Source organism: Miscanthus floridulus, chromosome 1 (genome assembly GCF_019320115.1).
Source record: "Miscanthus floridulus cultivar M001 chromosome 1, ASM1932011v1, whole genome shotgun sequence".
NCBI classification, from domain to species: Eukaryota; Viridiplantae; Streptophyta; class Magnoliopsida; order Poales; family Poaceae; genus Miscanthus; species Miscanthus floridulus.
In genome coordinates this window covers 52276085-52303006 of record NC_089580.1, presented here as the reverse complement: position 1 = coordinate 52303006, position 26922 = coordinate 52276085, and the positions used below count along the sequence as shown (strand labels likewise).

The window sequence follows — 26922 nt, the reverse complement described above, 5'->3', positions numbered from 1 at the left end:
GTACGCACGTACTAGCAAGATATATACAGTCTCGTAGTTACCAAGGCTGTCAAGGCACGTAACTACTGGTAGTAGCAGCAGCAGCAATTATATAAGTAAGTGGTTGGTTAAAAGGTCTCTTTTTTTCTATAGTTATTAACAGTTCCCAAGCTGCGACGACGTTGAAAACTGGGAGAAGGAGCTCCACATGCTAGACGATGGCTAGATAGGTCGGTTGGATGGATGGTTATAAAAGGCACCTCATAGCTAGTGACATGAGCAGCTGGGAATATTGAAGAAGCAAACAGCCAAATGCTGTACACGCACTGCTGCACAGCCGCAGCGTGAGGTGGTGATCGATCGAGCCGGCTGCCGCCAGCCTATAATTTCGAGGGAGGAGGAGGAGGAGGCTCTTCTTTCGCAGCAGAGGAAGCTAAGACGACACCGGCGGCCGGGAAGAAGATGGCACATCAGCATGCTGCTGCCGCCGGCGGCGGCCGGGGTGGTGGTAGCATGGAGATCGTCCCCTACAGCTACAGCAGCGGCCGCGACCTGGAGCTGGAGCTGCCGCCGTTTGACGTGAAGCGCCAGGACTCGCTCTACCGCGACGCCACCATGCCAGCGCACGCCGGCCACCACGGACAGGTACGCACCATGCATTTCAGCATGGCAGATCAGCTTGCCGCGCTGCTCACTGCTTCACCACCACACAATTTAGCTGGTACATATATACTCCATCGCGTACTAGCTAGATCCTGGAATTAATAAGAGCAGCAACTTGTTCTGCCGGCCTACGTACGTATAATCTGATGATTGCATGGGTACACTGACTACGCGTGTACAGGAGAGCTGGGTTCGGACGCTACGGCTGGCGTTCCAGTGCGTCGGCATCCTGTACGCCGACCTCGGCACGTCGCCGCTCTATGTGTACGCCAACACCTTCAAGGAGGGCGTCCACCACGAGGACGACGTCCTCGGCGTGTTGTCCATCATCATCTACAGCTTCATCCTCTTCACCATGATCAAGATTGTCTTCATCGCGCTCTACGCCAACGATGACGGTGACGGTACGTACGCGCAAGTGCAAACGGGCTTTGACATTAGATCCACCAGCTTTGATCAAGTCATCGCTCGATCGAGCCTGCATTAGTTGCAGTATCACCATCAAGCTAGACGTGTTCAATAGCTAGCTAGCTGCAGAGGAGAAAAACTTGCATAGCTTTGTGGTGGTAATAACTACTGCCGACATTGACACGTTTGATTGATCTGTCGATCCATCAGGTGGCACGTTTGCGCTCTACTCGCTGATCTCGCGGTACGCCAAGGTGTGCCTCATCCCAAACCAGCAGGCAGAAGATGAGCTCGTGTCAAGGTACAAGCACCGCAGCATGCCATCGGCGACGCTTCGGAGAGCCCAGTGGATGAAGAACCTGCTGGAGACGAGCAAGGCAGCAAAGATCTCACTCTTCTTCCTCACCATCCTTGCCACGGCGCTGGCCATCAGCGACTCTATGCTAACCCCTCCGATATCAGGTACGTACGTACGTACGTACCATAGCTCATACATAAATAGATAGATGCATGCATGTATGCATGACATGCATGATCACTCTGTGTTCATGTGAAATATTGTTCGCCTGGCGCGTTTGGATGGGTCTGACATGATCACTCTTTGCATGTTTTAATGGTTCAGTACTTGCGGCTGTCAACGGACTCAAGTTGAGAGCACCTCATCTGACTACAGGTATAGTAATGCTGAAAGCCACGTATTATGTACGTATAATTGTAGAATGCATATATTTTGCTCGCATATATAATATAGTCTAGTGATGTTAGTATTATATGGAGTATTTGGAAGAGATGCGAAGGAAAATCAGGAGACAAGACATTGTGTCATTAATTGCGGCAAATATTAGTCACCCCTCTCTAAATACAGATATATACTCTGTAGCGGAGTCCATTATGCACTTTGGACAATTTTGGGTGTCAACACTTTGTCTCCAATTTCCCAAGGAAAACTCACGGATAGTACTGCACCGCAAGATACTAACTACTTAACTTGAAAGTTGACTAATTGAATAGGTCAATCAAACTAGTCCACATGATAACGTGTTCTGTTTTTCCTTAAGAAAAATTCTTATAGTATATTCAGAAAATTAAGGCCAAAAATATCCAGCATCATGCAGAGTTATTAATTAATTAATGTTTGACACATATGGTTACTTGTACAAACACAGATGCAATGGTATGGATCACAGTGGCCATTTTGGTGGTTTTCTTTTCGGTCCAGCGCTTTGGGACCGACAAAATTGGTTACACATTTGCACCGGTGGTTTTTGTGTGGCTTCTCCTCATCTCCGGCATCGGGATCTATAACACGGTCAAGTACGACATTAGCACATTGAAGGCTTTCAACGCCAAATATATCATTGACTATTTCCGAAGGAACAAAAAGAAAGGATGGGTCTCATTGGGTGAAATTCTTCTTTGTTTCACAGGTATGTATACATTTATGATGTCTTGTTGTAGTTTTGGTCATGCTAGCTACATTTGTTTATAAAGGTTTGCTGTGCTTCTTTGACAGGCACTGAAGCTCTTTTTGCTGATCTGGGATACTTCAGCATCAGATCTATACAGGTACACATGATTATTTAGATACTGTAAATAAAAAAGTAGAAACAGCTGTTCTGATCATTTCTTAAAGTAAAAAGAATAAAAATGACCTTGTGTGATGCTCCTGGGGATGGGATTATATATATTTCTTTGCATGCAGTGTACATTAATTCTCTTACTATATCACTACTATGAAAATTAATGGATCAGTACTTAAACTTATGCAAGTTCTACCATACCCATTTAAGGAACCTTGTTTTTGTCTTCCAGCTAAGCTTCACCTTCGGCTTATTGCCTTCAGTGTTGCTCGCATATATTGGGCAAGCGGCGTACCTGAGGAAACACATGGACAGGCCTGAGATCATACCTAACGTTTTCTTCGAATCGATTCCAAGTATGTGACTACAAATAGTAGCTTCTGCTATTAGTTTCTTGATTATTCGGTCAACCAAAAAAGGAATATGTAATGGATATTGTCTTGTGTGATGCAGCATCTTTGTTTTGGCCAACTTTTGTCCTAGCTCTCATCACATCAGTCATTGGAAGCCAGGCTATGGTCTCGTGTGCCTTTGCAACCATGTCTCATTTACAGGCACTCAACTGTTTCCCAAGGGTTAAGATACTGCATACATCAAGGCGTTATTCAGGCCAGCTGTACAGCCCTGAAGTGAATATCTTCCTCTGCATTGCAGCTTGTGTTGTAACCATAAGCTTCAGGACAACTGGTTTCATAGCCAAAGCACATGGTAACAAGTCTAAACATTTTTTTTTGAAGCAAAAGTCTAAACATTTTCAGCACACAGAAATGGCTTCATTTTATACACATACACATCACTTACTATATATGTTTCTACCTGTACAAACAGAAATCTGTGTGGTCCTTGTCATGGTGATCACAACTCTCATGATGACAATAGTGATGCTCCTCGTGTGGAAGGTAAACATCTGGTGGATAGCCATATTCTTCGCTGTCTTCATGTCCACAGAGTCCATCTACACAGCTGCAGTCCTGTATAAGTTCACCCATGGACCGTATGTGCCAGTGGCCATGTCGGCTGTTCTCATGTTCATCATGATTGTGTGGCACTACGTGCATGTCAAGCGGTACAAGTACGAGCTTGAGCACACTGTGTCACGAGACGAGGCAAAAGATCTGCTCGAGCGCAGTGACCTAAAGAGAGTTCCAGGCCTAGGGCTTTTCTACACTGAACTGGTGCAAGGCATACCACCTATTTTCCCTCACCTCATCGAGAAGATCCCTAGCATCCACTCGGTGATTGTCTTCATCACGGTGAAGAATTTGCCAGTACCCCATGTCGATGTCACGGAGCGCTTCCTCTTCCGCCAAGTGGAGCCCAAGGATTTCATGGTGTTCCGTTGTGTGGCAAGATATGGGTACCGTGACACGCTCGAAACGGCCGGTGATTTTGTTAAAATTCTAGTTGAGTACCTCCAGTACTATGTCAGGGACTTAAACCTCTATGGAGTTGGTGGTGATGAACCATTGAAGATTGTCTTCCATAGTGCTCGGGTGGACAGCTTTTCTTGGGAGAGGAAGCCCTCAGGACATGCAATCTATGCTGAGGAGATGCTTACACCGGCCCAATCCTTCTCGGAGCTCACAATGCATCCAGTCTCCATGAGCAGTAGATTGGCACATTTCCAGGTGATAGATTCATACAGCATGTGTTTTGTTTTTTTAGAAATTAACAACCTTATTCTTCAAAATTTTATTTCCTCATTTGTTTGTGTGCTAATCTTATATTCTCTTTTCTGATAACAGACAGGGAAAATGAACCTGGAGGAGATGTTGAAGATTGAGGAGGATCAAAAGATCATCCAACGCGAGGTGGACAAAGGTGTTGTTTATATAATTGGGGAGAGTGAAGTAGTAGCCAAGCCTCGTTCAAACTTGTTAAAGAAGATAATTGTGAACTACGTCTATAGCTTCCTAAGGAAAAACTCAAGGAATGGAGAGAAGATGCTATCCATTCCAAGAGGCCAACTACTAAAAGTTGGAATAACATATGAGATCTAGGTCGCACATGGAGTATATATATTTGACTACAACGATTCTTTTCCTTTCATGTTGATATGCGGTTGTAATATAAGAGCTCGCAATGTGCCTGTATGAAAGATCAATATATTTCAACGTGACAATTTTCCCAAGACATAATGTGAGCTAACTACTATTATCCCAAGAGCTCTTTTACAGTGGTTGGGGGTACTTCATGGTTCCTCTTGGTTCCTAAGCAAGTTATTAGCTCTAATTAATTTTAAGAGTGGAAGGTTAGTATTGTAATTGCGTCTCCCCCTCCCCCGCAACCCAGCAGCCCATGCACACCTCCCCCCTCCCCGGCAACCCATCGCCCCCGAACCCACAGCGGAAGGACGCGACATGGGCCGCCGCCGCCTCTCCCTCGCACTAGCCCTAGCCGGCACCGCCTCGCCCTCGCCATCGCGCGGCGCTGCCGCCGACGGCCGGCCCTCGCCATCGCACGGCGCCCTAACCCACAAGCGGAAGGACACATCTTGCCGCCGCCTCACCCTCGCCATCATGCGGCGCCGCCGCCGGTGGCCTGCCCTCGCCCCCACTCGTCGCTTGCACCGAGCCTGTCGCTCCTCCCTTCCCCCCCCCCCCCCCCCCCCCGCCTGGTGTGTGCGGCCCTTGGGGACGCTTTGCCCACGCCTAGCGCGTAGGGGACCCCGTGCCCCCGCCCGCACTGTCGTCGCAGCTTCCAAGGAGACGTGCTTAGCCCCCGCCGGTGGTCCCGTGCCCTCCGTCAACATCGCTCGCCACTAGATCCAATCGAGCTCCAATCGCAGAAGGCCAAGGTTCCCCTCCTATGCAGTTGTTTTGCATTTGATTTATCTCATATATTCAACTCAGGAACGCAGCAATGCATTTGTGCAGTTCCCTAATTGTAACACAGCTAAAAAATATTAAGAATGGACTCACATAATTATTTTTCACTGTTTCCGGTGTATGATCAAGGCACTTAATATAACAATATTTTGTCAATGTAGACTTGATGCTCACCTAGCTAGCGCATTAGAGTGTATGCTTTTTTTAGTGGTCCCCGAGATGATCTCACACGGTTTTGATGGTCTGGGCTGGTACCTTTAGCTTTGTAATGGAATTTCTTGTACCTTTAGGTGTTACTGCATAGCGATATGATGCTAACTTTCACACATCTTTACCAAAAGCATGGTCAGTTACAAAAATGACAAAAATAGATGGCTAGTCAAAGTGGGCACATTAAGCAAGATCCTTAATATCTTTCCTGTTATCTTTCATCCATGTTATCTAGTGTTTGTAATAAATTATTGAAGAGTACGCTCTCACATAACTCCTACATTAGGGATGTTATCAACCTTCTGTATTTCTGTGCTACTGAAATAAACGAAATCAGTACTATTGCTTATTCAGTTGTGTTTTGCTTTAGGGTAGAAGCCAAGATACTAATAAATTTCTATCTTGTTGGGTTGGACGGCTGCTTGTAAAAGCAGCAGTTGTTGGCTGTGAGCACAGTGAGTCTGTGAGAGAAAGAGCAGCTGCAGCCGCTGCAAGAATGAACTACCGAACAGCCTAGAATGTGACAATGCCAATCTGGAAAATGTTAGCTGCCGAAACTGCTTGTATGGATACATGAGGAAATGCCGGATCTTGAGTCTTTGCTGGAGTACAATGAAATTATTAGGAAGATGTTTGCTAATGAAGAAGAAGGATTTCAGTTCTATAACAACTACGGTTTTGAGAAAGGATTTAGTGTGAGGAGAAGCTATTGTGAGTGGGACAATGGCCACAATGAGATGACTCTTCGGAAGTTCGTTTGCAGTCGTCAAGGTTTCCGTGAAGAGAAGCAGCTGAAGAGGGCGATTAAGAAGCGGAAGCCGCGGAATATTACCCGTGTTGGATGCCTTGCTAAATTTGTGATTGCACAAGATCAGATCATAGGGCAGTGGTATGTGAAGGATTTCATCGATGAACACAACCATCCGATGGCGCCAGTAGAGCTTACTTGTCTGCTACATTCACATAGAAGAATCAGCGATGAGCAGAAAGCTAAGATTGTGGAGATGGAGAGTTCTAGGATCCGCAAACACAAGATAATGGATATTTTAGAAATGCAGTATGGTGGGTATGATAAGGTTGGGTGTACAACAAGGGACTTGTATAATTTCTGCCATCGCTATAAGGTGGAGACAATTGCTACCGGTGATGCTCAAACAGTCATAATTTACCTGACGAAACTTCAGCACAGAGATCCTAATTTCTTTTTCAAGTACATGGTTGATGGGGAAGGACACTTGAAGGGACTATTATGGTGTGATAGTCAATGTCTGCTTGATTATGAAGCATTTGGTGATGTCGTTGTATTTGATAGCACCTACAAAATTAATCGGTACAACCTACCCCTTGTTCCTTTTGTTGGGGTGAATCACCATCGAAGCACATTTATTTTTGGATGTGGAATTATTTCTCATGAGAATATTGAGTCATATGTGTGGTTGTTGAGTACATTTTTCGAGGCCTTAATTCAGAAGCATCCGGTCTCCGTGATCACTGATGGAGACCTTGCTATGCAGAGAGCAATCAGGCTGGTGTGGCCGAATTCATCGCATAGGCTCTGCATATGGCATATTGAGCAGAACATTGTGCGTAATCTTAAGGATGATGTTGTCAAGAATGAATTCAGGAGTTTCCTTTATGATTGTTGGTCCATAGAAGAGACCGAGAGAAAATGGCAGGAATTTTTGGACAAACATAAGGTTACAAATAAGGAGTCATGGTTGTATCAAATGTATGATATGAGAGAAATCTAGTGTGCTTCGTATCATGCTGGTAAGTGCTACTTAGGACTGAGGAGCAACCAGCGGAGTGAGAGCCTAAACTCTAGGCTTCATATGCGTCTAGATCGTAAAATGACACTGCTTGACATGGTAAAGCACGTGGAGCACTGCCTTTCAGGGCTGCGCACAAATGAGGCAAAGTTGGACACTGATGCATTGTAATCTGAGGCATGCACAGAACTAGATGCTTCAATTATTGAGATAGAAGCCGTGAAATCGTTCACTCCAACAGTTTTCGTCACAGTGCAGTTCAGCATAAAGGCAGCCAAGAAGTGTTTTTCGATTGACATTCTAGATGTTGATAATATAAGTGAGTATATTATTGGCAGGAAGGATAAAGGAGACATGATGTACTATGTCAAATGTCAATTTTGTGATGAAGGCAATCTGAAGGGAATTTCTTATTCTTGTGGTAAGTTACAATCGATTGTAACCCCCTGCTCACATATCTTCTTTGTATTGGGCGATCTGGATGAAGACAAGCTTCTAGACTGTTGTGTTTTGAAAAGGTAGACAATGGGGGCGAAGAGTGCATTTTCTCCAAAAAGGAAGAGCACCATGTATGGCTATTCCAAAAGCCTACAGAGGTACTGTGAGCTACACAATATCAGTCACGCTGCAGCCTTCGCAGCATCTCGTTCACTTGAATCATATGAGTGGCTGAAACACATTCTGCAGGATGAAGCTGCTATGAACCTACCAAATAAAGGAGATAACAGAGGCAAGAGGTATGGTTCGGTGCTGCCACAAGCCCCGGATGTTGATTCTGTAGCATTCAGTAATGTGCTAGATCCCTTGCATGTGCCTGGAAGAGGGGCCCTAAAGAAAATTTTGAATTCAATTTCAAATACGAAGAAATCTAAGGTCAAATGTAGCCTGTGTAGGGATAAGGGTCACAATCGGCGAACATGCTCCATGAGAAAAGAGGTAGTTCATCTAAATTAAAAATAGGCCATCTGCGAGGCATGTGTAGTTATGACTGATGTTTGTCCTCTTCATTTGTAGGAATTAAAGCTCCCTGAAGATGTGCTTGATATATGATTTGCCAATGATGAGTTTGTTGTTGCCTATTGTTTATAGGTACGCTAGTGAACAACTTATGATTTTCCATCATCTTTGCAAATTGACATGCTATCAATTGACCTGTTGCTAGAAATATGTTCTTGTTATCACGTATACTATTAGTCTCAAAAGGTTTAATTGCTAAGGCATTGGTATCATTTTTTAGTTGAAATCTTGTCAATTTGGCCTTGTGGTTAAGGGTTTGGATAGGTTATTTTGGATGATATTAATTGACCTGTTGCTAGAAACATGTTCTTGATGTTACATAAACTGTAAGTCTCAAGACATTGGTATCATGGTACGGTTAATTTGACAACTAGAGTAGGAAATTGGGATTTTGCAAGGTAGAAGCATCAAGCATGATTGATGAACCAAACAAAATTTGTTTAGCCAAGATTTGAGGCTTATTGCTTGTAGATAACAAGCACTCTTTTCTGGTCAGTTTTATTAGGAACTAAACTAAATTGGTGTAAACACTACTAACACACATAACCTCTAGACAAGTTTGTTGATGTAGTTGATTAATCAGCGCGGTCCACTTTTAGCTGATGTTTCAGGGACATTCATCAGTGCCTTGAATTTGCCTACCTATGTAAAGTTGTCACTTGTGCCTAGGATTTTCATGCACTTCTTGCAAGTGTGGACGTTTCAATAGTCATTACCCCTTATATTGTACTAATACACATTGCATATTGAAGTCACTGTGTTTGTCAATTTCTTACACTATTTTGACATCTGATTTGTGTGTCACTGATGGATTCATGATTTGCATGTTCTGTCCCCCACTTGCAGGTTGGTGAGTCTGTTGTCGACATTAACCACCGTGTCCCTCCAGTGATCAAGGAAGCCCCAACCCTTGCCCGCTCGGCTACAAAGGAGGTTCGTCAGGCCAGCCTGGTGGGCACGGCTATTGGCCTCGCCAAGTCAGCCATTGCCCGTGCGGAGCTAAAAGCACGGGAGCTCTACACCTGTTATGAGCCCGTGGCAGAGCGCCATGCAGCTGAGTTTTGGGTGGCCCTGAACCGCCTCCCGTTGGTGCCTTCAGTCACTAGGGCTGTACTCCCCACGTCCGCGCAGCTCTCAGCCAGGTACAATTCAGCGGTGCGTGATGGTGCCAAGCGTGGGAACACCATGGCCACCTATCTCCCGCTTGTGCCCACTGAGCGGCTCGCCCAGGTGTTCTCGTACCCCATGGCTGACGTTGCCCCAGCACCAGAGATGCAGCCTATCCCCTCCCAATAGAAGATGAAATGGAATGGAAACTACATAATCAATTATATCTAGTATAAACTGAGATGTGGTGTAGCAAGTATTACTGTGTTATGTCTTTGTGTATCCTATGGTGAACTAGAGCTTGCTTGCGTGGTTTAGTGTGGTGGCATTGCTTCTTGTTGCAACTTATGAGCCTACACAAGTTTATCTTACATTAATGAGTATCTATTAAAATTCTATAGCATTGTTGATGTTTGTGCTTTGCCATCAGTTTTCAGATCTGGCTCTGACATTGGGGGTGCACTTGGTTTATTACTCTCAAAAAGTGTTTCTGCAATTTGAGTACCCAATGTGTATGTGCCTCTCTGTTGGTGTGTAACCTAGGACTGACAGAGACTGACTAAATGAAGAGCTTGTTTGGTAGGGTTCAGGTTCAAAAACCTGCTTAGCAAAAATCATGGCAAGCCAAAATTAGGGCTGACCAAAATGAGGGCAAAAAATGGATGCAAAAAATCAAGGCATATTTTTATCGCCAAAATATGATAGCCATATCCTTTTCCCTCTTGTGAGCTTTAAAAAGTTTAAGAAACTTACCGTGGTTTTGGCCATAAAAATTGTTGTAGCAGTTTTTTTGGTACTAAACCAATTGATAACCAAAAATTCTAGTTTCTAGTATGCTCTGATTTTGGCTTGGCAAATTTTGGTTGGGAGCAAATTTTGGAACCCAACCAGACAGCCCAAAATTTGTAGGAAGTTTTCGCCGCTATATAATTGAATTGTGGACACCAATTGATAGCCTTATTATTATGGGAATTTCTTTGAAGATGGTGGACCTAAGTTGTGTACTTCATGTAGACATGTAGTCATCTTCTATATAATGCATTTTTCTCAACGATTTACAAGCTGCAACAGGAAATTGATGCTCATGGTATCCATCTGAAGTTATGAAGAACATAGTTCCACCGGTACTTAATATCAACTAGTAACACATTCTGAAATATTTACCGCAATGTCCATCTTTTGGCGAAGCTTTCTCCTTACACAGCATGTATAACAGCAGCAGGACAATATTAGGGAGTATGCCATAATGTCATTGCAAGCCTCTCCAGAAGCTGAAAACAACACAGAAATACCGTGTAAAGAAGGCTGCGTGGTGTGCACAGAGTGAACTGTTCTTTCCCGTTTTACATCAAGGCAATGGTCAATGACATGTATATAGATCTCATATAACTCGCAATCCACACAATTCATAGATCAGATTGATGTTAATCGTCATCATCATCAAACGATTTTGCACTATCTCCTTTGGATTCACTGTAGTTTGAATGTCACTCATCGTTATTCTTCCAGCTACAGAGCAACACATAACCATGACAGAATAGCAGCAAGCTGTAGCATTGCACAGCTCATTAGCTTCCTCAAGATTGTAACACACGTAGAGTTCTAACACATGCATCTTAAATTAATATATAATCAAACTTCCAACCTAACTTTAAAAAAAAAGATGTAACACACCGAGTCTAGCTTCGAACCAAAACATAATGCAACCTAAAAAGACAAAGCGCAGAGGAACTATCGCCTTGTTCTTCTTCCTCGGAGTATGGACAACACATTTCTTCATGGCATGGGACTGTCACCTTGTTCTTCTTCATCATAGTAGCCTTGTTCTTCTTCCTCATTGTAGTCTGTTTCCATGTCCGACATGTCCTGCATTAAGTTCATTTCATGTTATACATATATGGTTTTATGAAGTAGTTTTTTTTTGTGGAGAGGAACCAATACTCATGCCATGCAAATCGTCGTTACATCCTTTCACTAGGTACAAATGACAAATTTTAGTCCCTCTTTTTTATGAGCAAGCACCAATTCATTTACCTTATCTTGTCCGTCAATCTGTACTAACCCAGTTGATGGCTGACTCTCAGGAGCAGGATTGAGGTAGTACAACTGTCTGTCTCCTCTATATCCAAAAGGTTTCAAAGCCCCCAACATCGTGACAAACTCAACAGTAGTGGCTGGTTTTGTATTGTAAATTGACCTAATTCTTCTCGACTGTCGTAGTACTTCTTCAGATCCGAATAAAGTTCGTTCATTGAGTGAAGGATAAATCGCATTACAACATCCTGCATGTATAGATTAGACGAATAAGGACAATTTGGCCGCACGGAGTTCTTACACAGAAACTATACGAAAATTTCATATACCGGGCCACACTCGTTGTCCAATAATATGTGCATGTATTTCCGTGGTATGTAGATTTCATGTTGTACCTAAAAGTGCAAAGATTCCAGGCGTTCAAATGGCTATCTATGTAATGCAAAATATGAAATACTAGCATACTGTAGTTACCTCTACATTCATGTTGGCACGGACCTCCTCTTCTTATATCAAGGACCGGCCCTCCTCTTGTTCGATCAAGGACTGAATCATTGACTTCAATTTTGAGCGCTCATTATCCAACTCCTTATCCATTTGTTCCCCTGCCTGCTTAATCATGGAGTCAACGTTGGCTCGCTCTTTCTTTATGTTGGCATCATTTTCTTCAAGGACCTTTGATAAGGATTGATTTAAGACGGCGCGTTCCTGCTTCATCTTCTCTGCAAAGGCCGCATGCTGATCATGTAATGCTTGCTTCAGCAGGCAACCCAGTGCGACCTCCATTCTCATAGCAACGCCATTCTGCTCATTGGTTGACCCTTCGTCCAGCAGTTTTCGCTGAGAAATTATGTACCGCTCATTTTGTTGTCGCACTTGTTTTGTTCTGATGTCAGCACCGGAACAGTCAAGCTATAACTTCAATTTCATATCCTCGAAGTCCGCCTTTAGTTTGGTAGCCATACCGTCCCACTCCTTGAGGTGGTTTGTAAGATCCATGGTACCTGAAGTTTGACGTAGCAGTTTCGTAAATCATAAACAAATAAAAAATGGTACCTGAAAACATATTTGTATCATGGTCATATTCTTACAAATTTTGTTTAAACTTTTAAATACAACATTTGAACTGCATTTATAATTTTTTAAAACCTATTATGTAATAATAACTCCACCCTTTGCAGGTCATAAATGCCTATGTTGATTTCAGCAACGTGGAGACTGAAGAGGCATCATTCATAACAACTTTCCAAGCCTGGAAGTTGGCTACAGATAATCTGGGTGACCAACGCCTGGCATTTAAGAAGTTAATTGCCGACAAATATGATCGAAGGCATTCGGTATGTAATACTGATTTTGTTTGGACACTTTTACTTGACATTTGCATTCAGGATAATATCCGTATTTATTTGTCAAAGTTTTGTCAATTAGGATGATTTACTATATTTCTGGTAATCTCTATTGCAATTATTGTTTTTAGTTTTTTGTGCTTATGCATATAAACAAAAACTACTAGGCTCTTCTAGTGCTAAATTTTATAAAGAAAGAGGTACAACTACTTAACTCCTTAGCCTCAACCCGACATAAAAACCAAGAGAAGACATTGGTAAGTATAACATAAAATGTACCACCTATTCAATTACAATTACACTTCGATCAAATTTAACATCTATCTCACCATCCACTAGGTGGAAAGCATACAAGAATGCATTGATTCTTTGGCAACGATGGCTTGGTTAACTTGCGCATCTAGAAACGAATTCCTTATCATAACATACCGCAACAAACAGACGAGTACTCATTTTCCCTTTTCTACATTAATGTTCTACTTCAATTACTAATTCTTATGTTCGTTGCAGTCATTCATGCGGGGCGTTCATAATATTTTATATGCTGGCATGGGATGGAGAAAAAATGGCCAACCATTTCACAAATGTGAGTCTTACAATCCTTGTTAATTCCAAATATCTACAGACTTATTCAATAATTGTTATATGACAGTGCACTATTTTTACTTGTATAGACACAAATGCAAGGATTTAAACGGAGAATATGCACGAGGTTGCTCCTTTCTGATCGCAACATGAGACGATAACAATCATACCAAAATCCTATCACGGTCTGAACTTTTAATTCATATTAAAAATGATCTAGTTGCATCAACTTATACCAGACTGTACAAAATATGATGGGTCTAACATTTTTCTTGATGATTCTTAGGAGGAAGAGTACTATGCAAACAATCTGGATGTACAACGCCAGCACGAACAGGCTGAAAATTCAAGCGATGTTCAAATAATAGAGACTAAAACTCCAAACCCTGAGGCCAGCACGAAAAAAGGGAAAGGAATGAAAGGAGGGAAAGGAACGAAAGGAACATGATCTAAAAAAGGAGCATGAGCTCAAAATAGAAAAAGAGGACGACCACCAACGAAATTAGTTATCAATACTCCTATGGTCGTAGATGAATTTAGTAGCGAATCTATCGCTAAACGAGTTCAAAGGGCCAAGCATCCAGGGAAACAGCAGACCAGCCCTTTTAGGCCTTTTTAGAACTAATGTGCTATCTATTTAGTAAGCTATATTTGATCTTTAGTTTGTCCAGATGGTTAAAACGATGTGTGTTCAAACCTAAACGATGTGCTGAACTAAATTCATGTGTGTTCAGGCACAAATACTTAGTCAAACATTTTCTTCAGCAATTCATATGTGAAACTACTAGCAAGTAAAGAGTTCAAACTTACATTGTGTTTAGTTGTCTGATAATTTTTTTCTCTAGCAGTTGTCTGATAAAGTGGACATGAAACAATTTGGATGTCACCTCTAACAGATCAAGTAGATAGCATTTTCTATGAATTTTACTGATATTATTAAGGAAACAATCACTGAGACATTAACTAAATATGCATAATTAAAGAAGAAACTAATCGTCTCCTGTTTCTTTCGGGGAAAAAAACTGAACACGAAATGTGTCCCTCATACAAGCATGCAATACTACTAACAGGGAAATAACAACAGCTAGGCATCATAGTAAAACTAGTCTTGTAAATGTAGTATTAAATCAGCAAATGCCATATAGTCTTCTACATCATCACTTTTTGCTTCAACTCCCGAGACAAGTGCTCCAATTGACCTAAATTGACGAATTTGTTATTTCTCTGGGTACTCTAAATATATGATCCCACAAGTTTCAGTCATTCCATAAATTGTTATTTATTTGGGTACTCTAAAGATATGCATCTGGCGTCCCTGAGACAAGCTTCTTCTTGTTGACAAATGCACTCCATCCGGTGCTTAAAAGGTGCCTGCGGGGCTGGCATGCATCACATTCAGATGTAGATTCATCATAAATCAAGGACCACACACATAACAACTGCACTCTATCCAGTGGTTCAAAGGAAAAAAAATCCACATACAAATATGAAAATCCTTATGATTACAGCAACATGGAAGGTATTTGCAGTTGAAGGCAAGCACCCACCTGCAGACATCTAATATGCAAGCCAACTAGAGTTTGCCTAAAGCCTCTGTATGTGCCAACATTAAACTTGTTTGCACAATGCTGCAGCTCAACTGAGGCTCAGCTACTAGCGCTAGTTTAGGCTCATTATCACATCATATCACCGAAACTTGCCATGCTATACTCACAAATCCAAAGGAGCATTCAGACTCACTAAGTAGTGTGCCTAACATTTCCAAGCCAACTTAACATGTCATTCTCAAACAAAAAGGAGCATTCAACCTCGCTAAGTCGTGCACCTAACATAACCATGCTAACTTATTATACTACTATCAAAAATAAAAAGCATCATTCAATCTTCTCAGTGAGATATATTTCAGCCATATCACCATCGTCATCCATCAGCTGCTCTATCTCATCTCTGACCTTAAGTGAAAATATGGATTGGAATATTGAAAAAAAGTTTTAAAAGGATCGCAGCAAGCAAAAGCATCATTATGACCATACTTTTACCTTCTGGACTCTCCTTGTCAATGCAACCAGCTTGCCAAATTATCAACGTTAGACTCGTTCCATGTTGATGGAAATAATTTTTGCTGTCAGCTCATCTTGTAATGGGTAAGCTTCAGCCTCTAATTCAATAGTCTGAAAAAAATAGTACAATCACTTTATTTTTACTGATGATCCATCAAATCATTATCAGTAACATTGGACATAACTAAAAGTACACAAGCTGATAATGCAGTATGGGTAAGTTCACTATAAATATAGGTACGTACCATTACTAATTTGGCTATTTGATAATCGACAAGACTAATAATTACAAAACCGGACATGATAGTTCTTATCAAACATATACAGTAGCCCAGTGAGATGGCAGTCGCATTTGATAGTAGTCGGCGTCGCAGCGGTGGATGGCAGACAAAGCCACAGACGCCGAGTAGGGAGAGGTACTCGATCAGCGAGCCGGGCAAGCTGAAGACGGGCCTCTCGCAGTCGGCGCGGATGGAGAACCTGAACCCCAAGGACCGGGTGTTCGCGTCGCTGAGCAACATTGCCGACCTCAAGTCTGTAGCAGACGCGGCGATGGAGGACTTCGACGACGAGTTCGATCACGTCGACGAGAGCCACTACGTTGACATGGAGGATTCCATGAAGCACAAGAAGAAGAGGTCGATATTCTGCAAGTTTGGTGATTTGTTCAGGAGGAAAAGCTTCTACAAGCCAAATTTAGCGCCAGTACACACTCTAAATTTTTTCTTGATATACTGCTTGTAGTTCTGTACTTCTGTATGTTCGTCTAAATACACGAGAAATGAAAAGTTGTTGAATCAGATATGTATTTTTCTTGTGTTGAAATTTCAACTGTTTCCTGAGCCTAGCATTTTCATGCTGAAAATTCAACAGTTTAGTCATACGACTGACAGAATGATTAAAAGGGGTCGAATCTGAATATCTGAAGGTGATGGAATTAGATTGGAAGAAGGTGCAACTTTGGATACGTTTCATCGTAACCTTTTTGACATTTAAACTTCTATAACCATAACAGAAAGCCAACTGTTGCTAAGGCGGCCATTTGTCACTATAGATAATTAGGATGGCATATTCTCTATCATGAACTTTAGGCGTTTGCTCTGAGCCTTCATCGTAACCACAAGTCTTTCGCCTAGGCATCTGCTCTGAACCTTCACATAACACAGCTTGGAAATGAAATGAACTTGCACAATGTTTTTCTCGTTTGCCTAGCACGCAATGCCAAGAAAGGAGCACATAAGCAGGGTAGGCTCTGCCGATACACATTATGTGTTCAAAGTACTAAGTGGGTTCGACTCGTCACAGGCTAACATCACTTTGAGATGACCAAGCCAATCAAGCTCAGATCAATAAGAAATTGCAGGTTCAGATCAATAAGAAATTATAGGTTTAATGCAGTGATTGCTAGACAAAACTAGCAGAACTCCTATATTTAGTGAACATTTGGCTCATGAAGTGAAATGCAGAACCAAATCAAGAACCAAATCAGCAATTCTATACAAATTCAACAATCCAGGAATACTTAGAACGTGGAGAACTTAAGAACTAGGGAATCGGTGTATGTACCTGGATCGGGGAGAGGTTGCTGTTGACGAACTAGGCGACCGTCTCCTTCCTAGGCGCGAGCTTCTGGCAGACCTTGCCGTCCTGGAGGTAGCTATAGATCTTGGCCCAGTTCTACAAGTCCTCAACCCTCCTCTACAACCAGGTGGAGTAGTCTCCGAGGCGGTACTCCTTGTACCCCCTGCCGGAGACAACCCACCCAGCGTCGCGGTTGGTGACGACGAAGGCGAAGACGGTGAAGGCGAAGAGGACCAGGATGAGGAGGAAGAGCCAGAGGAGGCACGAGGCACTACAAAGCGCCCCCGCGAGGCCCGTGAGGGAGAGCACGAGGTGGAGCACCCCCAGCACGATCACGGGCCACTCTAGGAACCGCTCGCAGTCGGTGGTTGACGTGCGGTGGCTGAGCCAGGCCTCGCACCCCAGCGCAACGAACGGGAGCGCAGACGCCGCCGGTCCCGGATCTCGCCTCCTCCACCGTCTTTGTGGCGACCAATTTGAGCAACCTCGGACCGCCGTGGACACGTGCACCCTCCCGGCAGCTGGGACAGCCGCCGCCGCCGGGCCCGGATCTCGCCTCCTCCACCGCCTTCGCTGGATCTACGTGGTGCCGCCGTTCGTCGGGGACTGGTGAGAAGCTATCGTTTGCTCTTGCCGCCCTCGCCCTAACCCTGGTAGTCGACGCCGCCGCAGCCCTGCCTTGCCCTCGCCCTGGTAGCCGGCGCCGCCGCAGCACACATACTCGGTGAGAAGGAAGAACAGACAGACGAGAGAGTGGCTTTGGTTGAATTTGAGAAATAAACGTGTGACAAACTATACTACTTCAATCATTCCTATACTACTCAAACATTATTTTACTATTATAAATTTACTATTCTACCCTTAATTACATAAAACAATTTCAAAAATATAATTATCTCATCTTTTTTAAGGGATCAACCCACCAATTTTAGTATGCACTTGTGCGTATAGTCCCACCATTTAGTATGCATTATGTACCTATCCTCTTGGTTCGTCTATCTTTTTAGCCGTCGGATCAGCCCTCATGAGCCGTCCATTTTCCGACAACCATTGTAAAAATTCCCTTATCCCAATCGACTCATGTGTTTTGCCCATGTGAACACAAGGTTGATATGCGCCCTTATGTATCGAGTTGTGCTGAGTGATTGTTAAGATGATCGGTTTTGGTTTAGTTTGAGACTAACCCCTAGCGTGAGTGTGTGGGCAACATGTCTCTTAGCTGTGTTGGTGTGCACATGTGGAGCACAAAGATGGTCGACCAGCCCTGCTAACGGGGCTAAACCCGCCCCAAACCCGTCTCAACCCGCAGCTTATGAGAGAGCTTTCCTAACCCAGCCCTTCCCAAACAATCAACCCCTCAACCCAACCCAACCCAACCCACCCCGCCGCCGCCGCTTAACCCGCAACTACCCGTAGCCCGTGTCCTCATCCGCTTCAACAGCCACGGGCCTTGGGAGCTGGGCCGTGCGGCGATGACATCTTCCGTGGCCGTGCGTGCGTACACCCTCTGGAGCTGGGCCGTGCGGCGGCTCGTGGAGCAACAAGACACGGGAGCAGCAGCTGCTGCGGCGGCCAGGAACCGGCGAGCTCTTCGAGTGCCTCTGCCCCGCGCTACGCTCCTCTCGCCCACATGGCGTGAGGGCCTGCCGACGTACAGCGCGAGCAGAGAAGAAGCCACCGGGGTGGGAGCTCGGTGCGAGCGGAGATCAGGCGGCCGGGACAAGCAGCTGTCGGCCCCCGGTGTGAGGGCCTGCTACGACGCGAGCGGAGAAGAAGCCGCCGAGGTGGGAGCTCGGTGCGAGCGGAGGAGCGGGAGATCAGGCCGCCGACGACAGGCGTAAGTTCTGTTGTGCAAGTCCACCCGTCCCAACCCGCCCCAACCCACTCTTGCAGTACCCCCAACCCGCCCCAACCCATGAGATGCCATGACCCATTTACCCCCGTCCAAACAAGCCCCAAATCAAAACCCGCCCCATAATACCCATTTCAACCCGACCCATTAGCAGGGCTACGGTCGATTGACATGGAAAGAATTATAAAAAGAATTACAAAGATTTATGACATCAAATAGTTATATTATAAAAATATAATTAATGAAAAATGTAATCATACTTATTTGGTATCATAAATATTATTATTTTATTATATGACGTTGGTCAACCTTGAGATGCTTTAACTCTCAAGAAAGTTGGAATGACTTATAATTTTGGGACGAATAGAATATACTATTAGCGTTTAGTTAAAGTTAGAAAAATTATAATACTTTTTAATCACAGTACGGACACATACGCTTATATAATACATGTATGTACACTGATCGACTAATACGAACTCACGCACACGCTCTACGCCTGTACCCCTATGACCAGCTCCGAGAGTCTGACCTGCTGATAAACCATATCGGGCCTGTTCGCTTGGAGGAATTCTGGAGGAATTTGGATGGTTTGGAGGAATACTGGACGAATTTGTGAGAGAAAAAACACTGTTCCAGATAAAAAAAAAGAAGCGGATCAAGCCAGGTTTAAGGGCACGCGAACGGGGCCGACGTCTACTACTGGCGCATTAAATTCTAAATAAAATAAATTCAAAGAAATGCGGTCACCTCGAGGACTCAAAACTAGGTGAACAGTAGATGTTCACTATATTAATAAACTTAAATAGCTAAGTTACAATTTGTTCACAGAAAAATTATTATATTATTATGCAAAAATAAGATGAGAACATTTGACTAACTCAGATTTCGTACGTCCTGTACTTGTGAACAAATTGCGCCGACTAGAATACCAAAGTTTCAGTCCAGCAAAACCATAGACTTGAGCGCGGCACCAGCACGCCAGCAAATACGCATGAGGGCAGCTAAAAAGTCCTAGTACGTACGGCAGCCACTGACCAAAGAAGACAAAATTTGCTAGACAATTACAGTAGTTTTGAAAAGATGGGCTCTAAACGTACACTTTCAGAGTGTTCGGCCACGCGGGGATAAAAATACTGTTTATACTAGTATTTTACAAGAGAAAAATACTGTTCTAGCTAAAAAAAAAAAAAAGCAAGCCAGTCAGCGAACACAGCCTTTGTTGAACCAGCTCTGAACAATGCAGGTTTCATACGGATCAGGTGCCATCACCACCTGGTAAAAACTAACATCGTGCGACTAGCATCGATCTGTCGTCACCTATACTGCACTTGCATCGTGCGACTAGCTTCCTGCTGGGTTCCGATTCTTCCACGGTCGGCGCCTTGCGGGTCAAGATTACGTTACAGATTACTAGTAGTACGGAAATTTGTTATGGTAAAGCATGCATGGAAGCTGTGAAAGTTTATATACAACTATGCGCTCCGAGCAAAGATATATCAAATAAGCACAGCTTTAACCATTGGACCTGTTCAGCAGCCATTTTTTCGGTGGCAACAGCCGCTCACATGTTAGAGCAAGTACAATAAGTGTAAGTGAGTTGTTATGCCGAGGTGGAGGAGAGAGAGCAGAAACGCGCCGTAAGTTTTCAGCCGGCTTAGATGTAAGAACCAATAAACTTTATGAGAGAGGCAAGTGGGTCATATATTAGCAGTGAAGAGCTAATTACTACATGGGTTGGCTGAGAGATGGGCTATAAAGATCCATACAGTCAGCAGCAGGTTATATTATTAGCGTTGCTCTTAGTGTGGCAACACTAGTAGCTGCTACAGCGAACATAGACATTACAATGTTTTTACAACTGTAACACATGGGAAAAGTATGTTACTATAAATAAAGCGATTCAATTTTCATTAGAAATATGCTCCTTTTGTTTTCAGAAAATTAACATGTAAAAAGTAATTTGTAAATAAAATAGAAAAGATTTAACCCTTGGGACAACCCAAACTAGCACTGATTTGAAATTGAGGAAGTTGTTATAGAAAGCATGTCAGGGCAAAGTTGTTTCCTCACTCGTAAATTTAAAACATCTTTTAAAAAACCAGCTCTTTAAATTAACGCCACTAAAATTGATGTAAAAAACATAGAAAGATTAAGTGCTACTTTAAGAAAGTTCCATAATATGCCAAATCTAGTGGAGGGTTTTATTCTCATTAAGACGCCGTTTGGTTAGGCGTTCCCGGCCATTCTAGGTCAGAATCATTTTCAAGCCAGTACAAATTATCGAACAGTTCCAAGCCAGGAACAGAAGGGCAGGCCTGGTGCAAGCAGTAGAGTCTTACCGCCTATGACCGGAAGGTCCCAGGTTCGAGTCGCGGTCTCTTCGCATTGCACAGGCGAGGGTAAGGCTTACCACTGACACCCTTCCCCAGACCCCGCATAGAGCAGGAGCTCTCTGCACTGGGTACACCTTTTTTTTCCAAGCCAGGAACAATTCCAGGCCATTCCAAGCTACAAAGGAACGAAGCCTAAATGAGGTGATATATACGCAACTAATGACATGACACTAGACTTATGAGAGAGAAGCGGGAGGGATTTGATCTAGCTACATGCAATTGGGTGTACACTCTTTGTAAGATATGGAAACTATTCCACACTAACATTGGAAGCAAAATTTTCATTTCATCTAACAATCCTCCAATCCCATGTCACACATTTAATGCTATATGACCCGAATATAAAATAATTGAATTGAAAGTATGCATTTGAAGATGTGATTTTCTTCATCAACATAAAACCACTCTCGATGATGTGGCAATGGCATCGTGTTGAAAACAACGAACAAAACGAAACTTCTTTTTACGGTTGACCAGTAGATCTATCCGCTTACCATTGACTTTATGAAAATAAAGTCATTCTTAAATAAATACATCGAAGACCTAAGCACAACGTACCCCGCTGTCCTCCCACACATCCTTATGTACCGTACCGTAGCTGTACATTACCATCTCTCTCTCTCTCTCTCTCTCTCTCTCACCCACACAACGCCTTAAGCCCTTAACCTTTTGACCAGCCGTCATAAAAAATTGATGTTGCGACCATTAATTAATAATTAGCTTTCCTCCAACAATTAACCAATAAATTTGATCAGTCAGAAAAATTATCAAGTTCCCAAGATACGATACGAAGACGCCGCAAAAATAGGAAAAAAGAGAGCACAAGTTGCACGCGCGGTTGCTATAAAAGGCGTCCCAAGGCGACATCCATGAGCAGCTGTGAAGCCAACAAATCAGCTACAGCCTACAGGGTGCTGCTTGAGGGACGGTGCAGTGCGGAGTGGGTTATCCTTTCCGCCGTACAAACCCTTGACTACTGCAGTCTACAGAGGAAGCCGCCGGCGACAGAAAGATGGCACAAGCCGGTGCCGGAGGTGGCCTGGAGATGGTGCCCCACAGCGGCGACCTGGAGCTGGAGCTACCGGCGGTGAACTGGCGACGGCAGGACTCGCTGTACCGCGACGCCACGAGGCCAGCCCACGCCGCCCATCACCATGGACGGCAGGAGAGCTGGGTTCGGACGCTACGGCTGGCATTCCAGTGCGTGGGGATCATGTACGCCGACCTCGGCACGTCGCCGCTCTACGTCTACGCCAACACCTTCAAGTATGGCGTCAAGCATGAGGACGACGTCCTCGGAGTACTGTCCATCATCATCTACAGCTTCATCCTCTTCACCATGATCAAGATCGTCTTCATCGCGCTCTACGCCAACGACGAGGGTGACGGTGCGGTCGACGATGCTACCTAGCTACTGAATTTAATTCACCATGATCTTTCTTGTCATGAGATGAGTTGCAAAATAGACACGGAGCTAATAAGGTGCACGTACATACGTTATTTGCTCGATTTTCGTCAGGTGGAACGTTTGCTCTGTACTCGTTGATCTCGCGGTACGCCAAGATCTGCCTGATCCCAAATCAACAGGACGAGGACGAGCTCGTGCTAAGATACAAGAATCAAGCAAAGCCGTCAGCGACGCGAAGGAGGGCTCAGTGGATGAAGAACCTCCTTGAGACGAGCAAGGCAGCAAAGGTTCTGCTTTTCTCCCTTACCATCCTTGCGACTGCGCTGGCCATCAGCGACTGCATGCTAAACCCTCCAATCTCTGGTACGTACATATATAACATCTGTCTCTCTGTTATATGTATATTTTCATCATGACCTAACATGAGTTTGCATGCATGCTTCGGTGGTATGTGGTTCATCAGTTCTAGCGGCGGTCAATGGTCTCAAGTTGAAAGCACCTCATCTCACAAAAGGTACGTAATAGCTAACTAAAACAAGGAAAAAGTCATAATAGAATGCTCAATTTGCTTTCTTAGTCAAGTGATCCAAATAGTCATCCCTCTATATGTGCATATGTACGGTCTTGCACCACCAATTTCAGCGTGTCTACTTCACCCACGGTTAGTGTTAACCACGAAAGTAATAAAGCTCTGACTTGTTTAATTGGCCCAAATCAAACTAGTCCACAAGACTGCTTGTTCTTACTTTAAACAAGAAGCCTGTTTTACTTGCAGTATGTATATCTTTATTGTTATGTACCGATATATACTAAAACGGACTCTAATAAAATTATAATATAAAAGAAAAACATGCATCTAAATATATGTTCACATGATCTTGAGTCACGATACAAGCAATACGCTATATATATTATATTGACATCATCTACTCCGTACTTTGCCAAATTGGCTTATTAACCTCTACATACAATTCCTGGTGTTGTCAACAGATGCTGAGGTATGGATCACAGTTGGGATCCTGGTAGCTCTCTTTTCTGTCCAGCGCTTTGGGACAGACAAAATTGGCTACATGTTTGCGCCGGTCGTTACCGTGTGGCTTCTCCTCATCGGAGGTATTGGGATCTACAACGTCATCAAGTATGATATTGGCACCTTGAGGGCTTTCAACCCGAAATATATCGTCAACTATTTTCAGAGGAATAAAAAGAAAGGATGGGTCTCATTGGGCGAAATTCTACTTTGCGTCACAGGTATAGACACCAGCAACGTGTGGTAATTTTTGTTTTTTAGAAGCAACAATGAAAGATTATCTTGTCACTTCTCGCTGCAATATATACTTGGAGCAAAATCCCAAATGATATCAAGAATCTCTTGAATATATGGCATGGCACTCGTTGCGTGTTTGTTGCTGAAACACGCTTACTTCAATTTTTACACCAAAAAAACCAGACTCAAAGCCTCTTTGTATAGGGTTCATGTGGTTAGTTTTCCTCGACACTGATCCACAGAAATCTGTCTAAACCAAGCAGCATGCATGAGCAAGCTATTACTTCTCGAGATGGCTAAATGTTTCTACAAGACATAATGCCTGGCCACTGCACGCAATTTATATAACGAGTAGCTAGTTCCTTGTACTGATTTGTTAACTACATCAGCTATCAAATAGTTCAACTAAATATGCAAACACACCATGAAATGGCATGGAAAAAATGTAGTAAAATAGTTGTAAATTAAATTAATATCCATGATAATTAGAATATTTTGTATTTGTGAAACATGTACCGTTCGTTGAACTGGTGGAATGAATTTTACTTGTGTGACAGGCACAGAAGCTCTTTTTGCTGATCTCGGGTACTTCAGCATCAGATCGATCCAGGTAGAGACAATTTTACAATTTTTTTGTGTAAATAAACTTAGGAAAACTAGAAGCGTTGTTATAATGTTGAGTCTATGTAATCTAACTTAACTGTTCCTATATCATTATATGAGTAAAATAATGAACATCTTGTTTTGTCTTTCAGCTGAGCTCCACCTTCGGCTTATTACCATCAGTATTGCTTACCTATATTGGGCAAGCAGCATACCTGAGGAAACACATGGACATGGATATATCTAACGCTTTCTTCAATTCGGTTCCAAGTATGTAATGTAACCAAAGAAAAGTATCTGTATGTTTCATATTTTTTCATCACAAAACTAATAATTGAATGTGCTCCTGTATGATTCAGGCGATTGGTTTTGGCCAACGTTCATCCTCGCACTCATTGCATCAGTCATTGGAAGTCAAGCTATGATCTCGTGTGCCTTTGCTACCATGTCACATTTACAAGCACTTAACTGTTTCCCACGGGTCAAGATACTGCGTACATCGGGGCATTATTGGGGCCAGATGTATATCCCTGAAGTAAACATCTTCCTTTGCATATCTGCTTGCGTAGTGACAATAAGCTTCAAGACAACTGGTTTCATTGCAAGAGCACATGGTAAGAATTCTAAAAAAAAAGACCTTATTGTTTTTTTCCATTACTCCATCAATGAATATATGATAATGAGCATTCAAACACATATCGATAGACGTAAACACATATAAACATATTGCTTACACTGTTTCTACTGTGGATATATGCACAGAAATTTGTGTGGTCCTTGTGATGGTCATCACAACGTTCTTGATGACAATAGTGATGCTCCTTGTATGGAAGGTAAACATTTGGTGGATTTTCATCTTCTTCATGGTCTTCATGTCAACAGAATTGGTCTACACAGTTGCAGTTCTATATAAGTTCATCCATGGGCCTTACCTGGCATTAGCCATGTCAGCAGTTCTTATGACAATTATGATTGTGTGGCACTATGTGCATGTCAAGCGTTACAAATATGAGCTTGAGCATACTGTATCACGTGATAAGGTGAAGGACATCCTTGAGCGTCAGGATCTAAAGAGGGTTCCTGGTTTTGGGCTCATCTACACTGAGCTGGTGCAAGGCATACCACCAATATTTCCTCACCTCATAGAGAAAATCCCTACCATTCATTCAGTGATTGTCTTCATCACTGTGAAGCATTTGCCAATTCCACATGTCGATGTCTCAGAGCGTTTCCTGTTCCGACAAGTAGAACCTAAAGAGCTCATGGTGTTCCGTTGTGTGGCCCGATATGGGTACCTTGACACGCTTGAAATGGCCACTGAATTTGTCAAAATCTTAGTTGAGTACCTCCAATACTATATCAGGGACATCAACCTCTATGCATTAGGTGACCCATTGAGGATTAGCAATTATAGCGCTCGTATTGACAGTTTTTCAAGGGAGAAGTCCTCTGGACATGCCATCTATGCTGAGGAAATGCTTACGCCGATTCAGTCCTTTTCGGAGCTCACAATGCATCCGGTTGGTATGAGCAATATCCTAACACATCTTCAGGTGATTCATTGATACATGAATTGTTTTGTCATTTACAAGTTATTCTTACTATATCATTTCTATGTCTCATATGTTCAATGGTGTGCGGTGTGTTAATTATATACCTATTTTCATAACAGACAGGAAAACTAAATATGGAGGAGATGATAAAGATTGAAGAAGACCAAAAGATGGTCGAACGTGAGGTAGACAATGGTGTAGTTTATATTCTTGGGGAGACTGAAGTGGTAGCCAAGCCTCACTCAAATCTGCTAAAGAAGATAATTGTGAACTATGTGTATAGCTTCCTAAGGAAAAATTCAAGGAATGGTGAGAAGATGCTATCAATTCCACGTGGTCAACTACTAAAGGTTGGGATAACATATGAGATATAGGTCTTAAATTAAGTATATGTAATTATGCTTCCAAGCAATGATTATTAAAGAAATAAGAGCTCAGATTCATGTGTGAGACAACTCTATATATACTTCAATGTGCCTATATAGATGGTGTCATGACTTGAGCCAACTATATAGTTATTATCTCTAGTTGACAGCACATAATCTCAACAACAAATAGTTATCCCTTTGTTTACATAATACAAACAAAAACAACAAGAAACAAAGATAGTAGTAATGATCTCTCAACAGTCACTAGTTGAAATCAAGAAAATATTTAATCCTCCCAATATGGAAGA

The 26922-nt window shown here is 43.0% G+C and overlaps 2 protein-coding genes and 2 pseudogenes across 3 annotated transcripts; 3 read left to right on the top strand and 1 right to left on the bottom strand.

Moving 5' to 3' along the window:
* The first annotated feature begins 269 nt into the window (after window positions 1–269).
* On the top strand, window positions 270–4757 carry LOC136483755 (probable potassium transporter 16). Of its 2 annotated transcripts, XM_066480925.1 has the most exons (10): window positions 270–624; window positions 824–1046; window positions 1261–1512; window positions 1673–1723; window positions 2217–2477; window positions 2564–2616; window positions 2863–2986; window positions 3084–3338; window positions 3459–4258; window positions 4376–4757. In XM_066480925.1, the coding sequence occupies exons 1-10, from the start codon at window positions 442–444 to the stop codon at window positions 4628–4630; spliced, it is 2457 nt and encodes an 818-aa protein (XP_066337022.1). In that variant the 5' UTR covers window positions 270–441; the 3' UTR covers window positions 4631–4757. The 2 variants fall into 2 exon arrangements, with proteins under 2 accessions (XP_066337022.1, XP_066337014.1); XM_066480917.1 differs by having other exon boundaries at window positions 3084–4258.
* Window positions 4758–6249: 1492 nt separating this feature from the next.
* LOC136456719 (protein FAR1-RELATED SEQUENCE 5-like) lies at window positions 6250–9750 on the top strand (annotated as a pseudogene).
* A 1587-nt stretch (window positions 9751–11337) lies between these two features.
* Window positions 11338–12594, bottom strand: LOC136456709 (uncharacterized; annotated as a pseudogene).
* Window positions 12595–22315: 9721 nt separating this feature from the next.
* On the top strand, window positions 22316–26678 carry LOC136483750 (probable potassium transporter 16). Its single transcript, XM_066480910.1, has 9 exons — window positions 22316–22803; window positions 22935–23186; window positions 23287–23337; window positions 23814–24074; window positions 24648–24700; window positions 24846–24963; window positions 25053–25307; window positions 25456–26246; window positions 26366–26678. The coding sequence occupies exons 1-9, from the start codon at window positions 22428–22430 to the stop codon at window positions 26618–26620; spliced, it is 2412 nt and encodes an 803-aa protein (XP_066337007.1). The 5' UTR covers window positions 22316–22427; the 3' UTR covers window positions 26621–26678.
* Window positions 26679–26922: the final 244 nt, after the last annotated feature.

Bases quoted from the DNA above. Each gene is read 5' to 3' on its own strand.
- LOC136483755 (XM_066480917.1), top strand. From the start codon at position 442: ATGGCACATCAGCATGCTGCTGCCGCCGGCGGCGGCCGGGGTGGTGGT. The intron at 1,513-1,672 runs GTACGTACGTAC...TTAATGGTTCAG, and splicing joins GCTAACCCCTCCGATATCAG to TACTTGCGGCTGTCAACGGA. The intron at 2,617-2,862 runs GTACACATGATT...TTTGTCTTCCAG, and splicing joins TCAGCATCAGATCTATACAG to CTAAGCTTCACCTTCGGCTT.
- LOC136483750 (XM_066480910.1), top strand. From the start codon at position 22,428: ATGGCACAAGCCGGTGCCGGAGGTGGCCTGGAGATGGTGCCCCACAGC. The intron at 24,964-25,052 runs GTATGTAATGTA...TGTATGATTCAG, and splicing joins TTTCTTCAATTCGGTTCCAA to GCGATTGGTTTTGGCCAACG. The intron at 26,247-26,365 runs GTGATTCATTGA...TTTTCATAACAG, and splicing joins ATATCCTAACACATCTTCAG to ACAGGAAAACTAAATATGGA.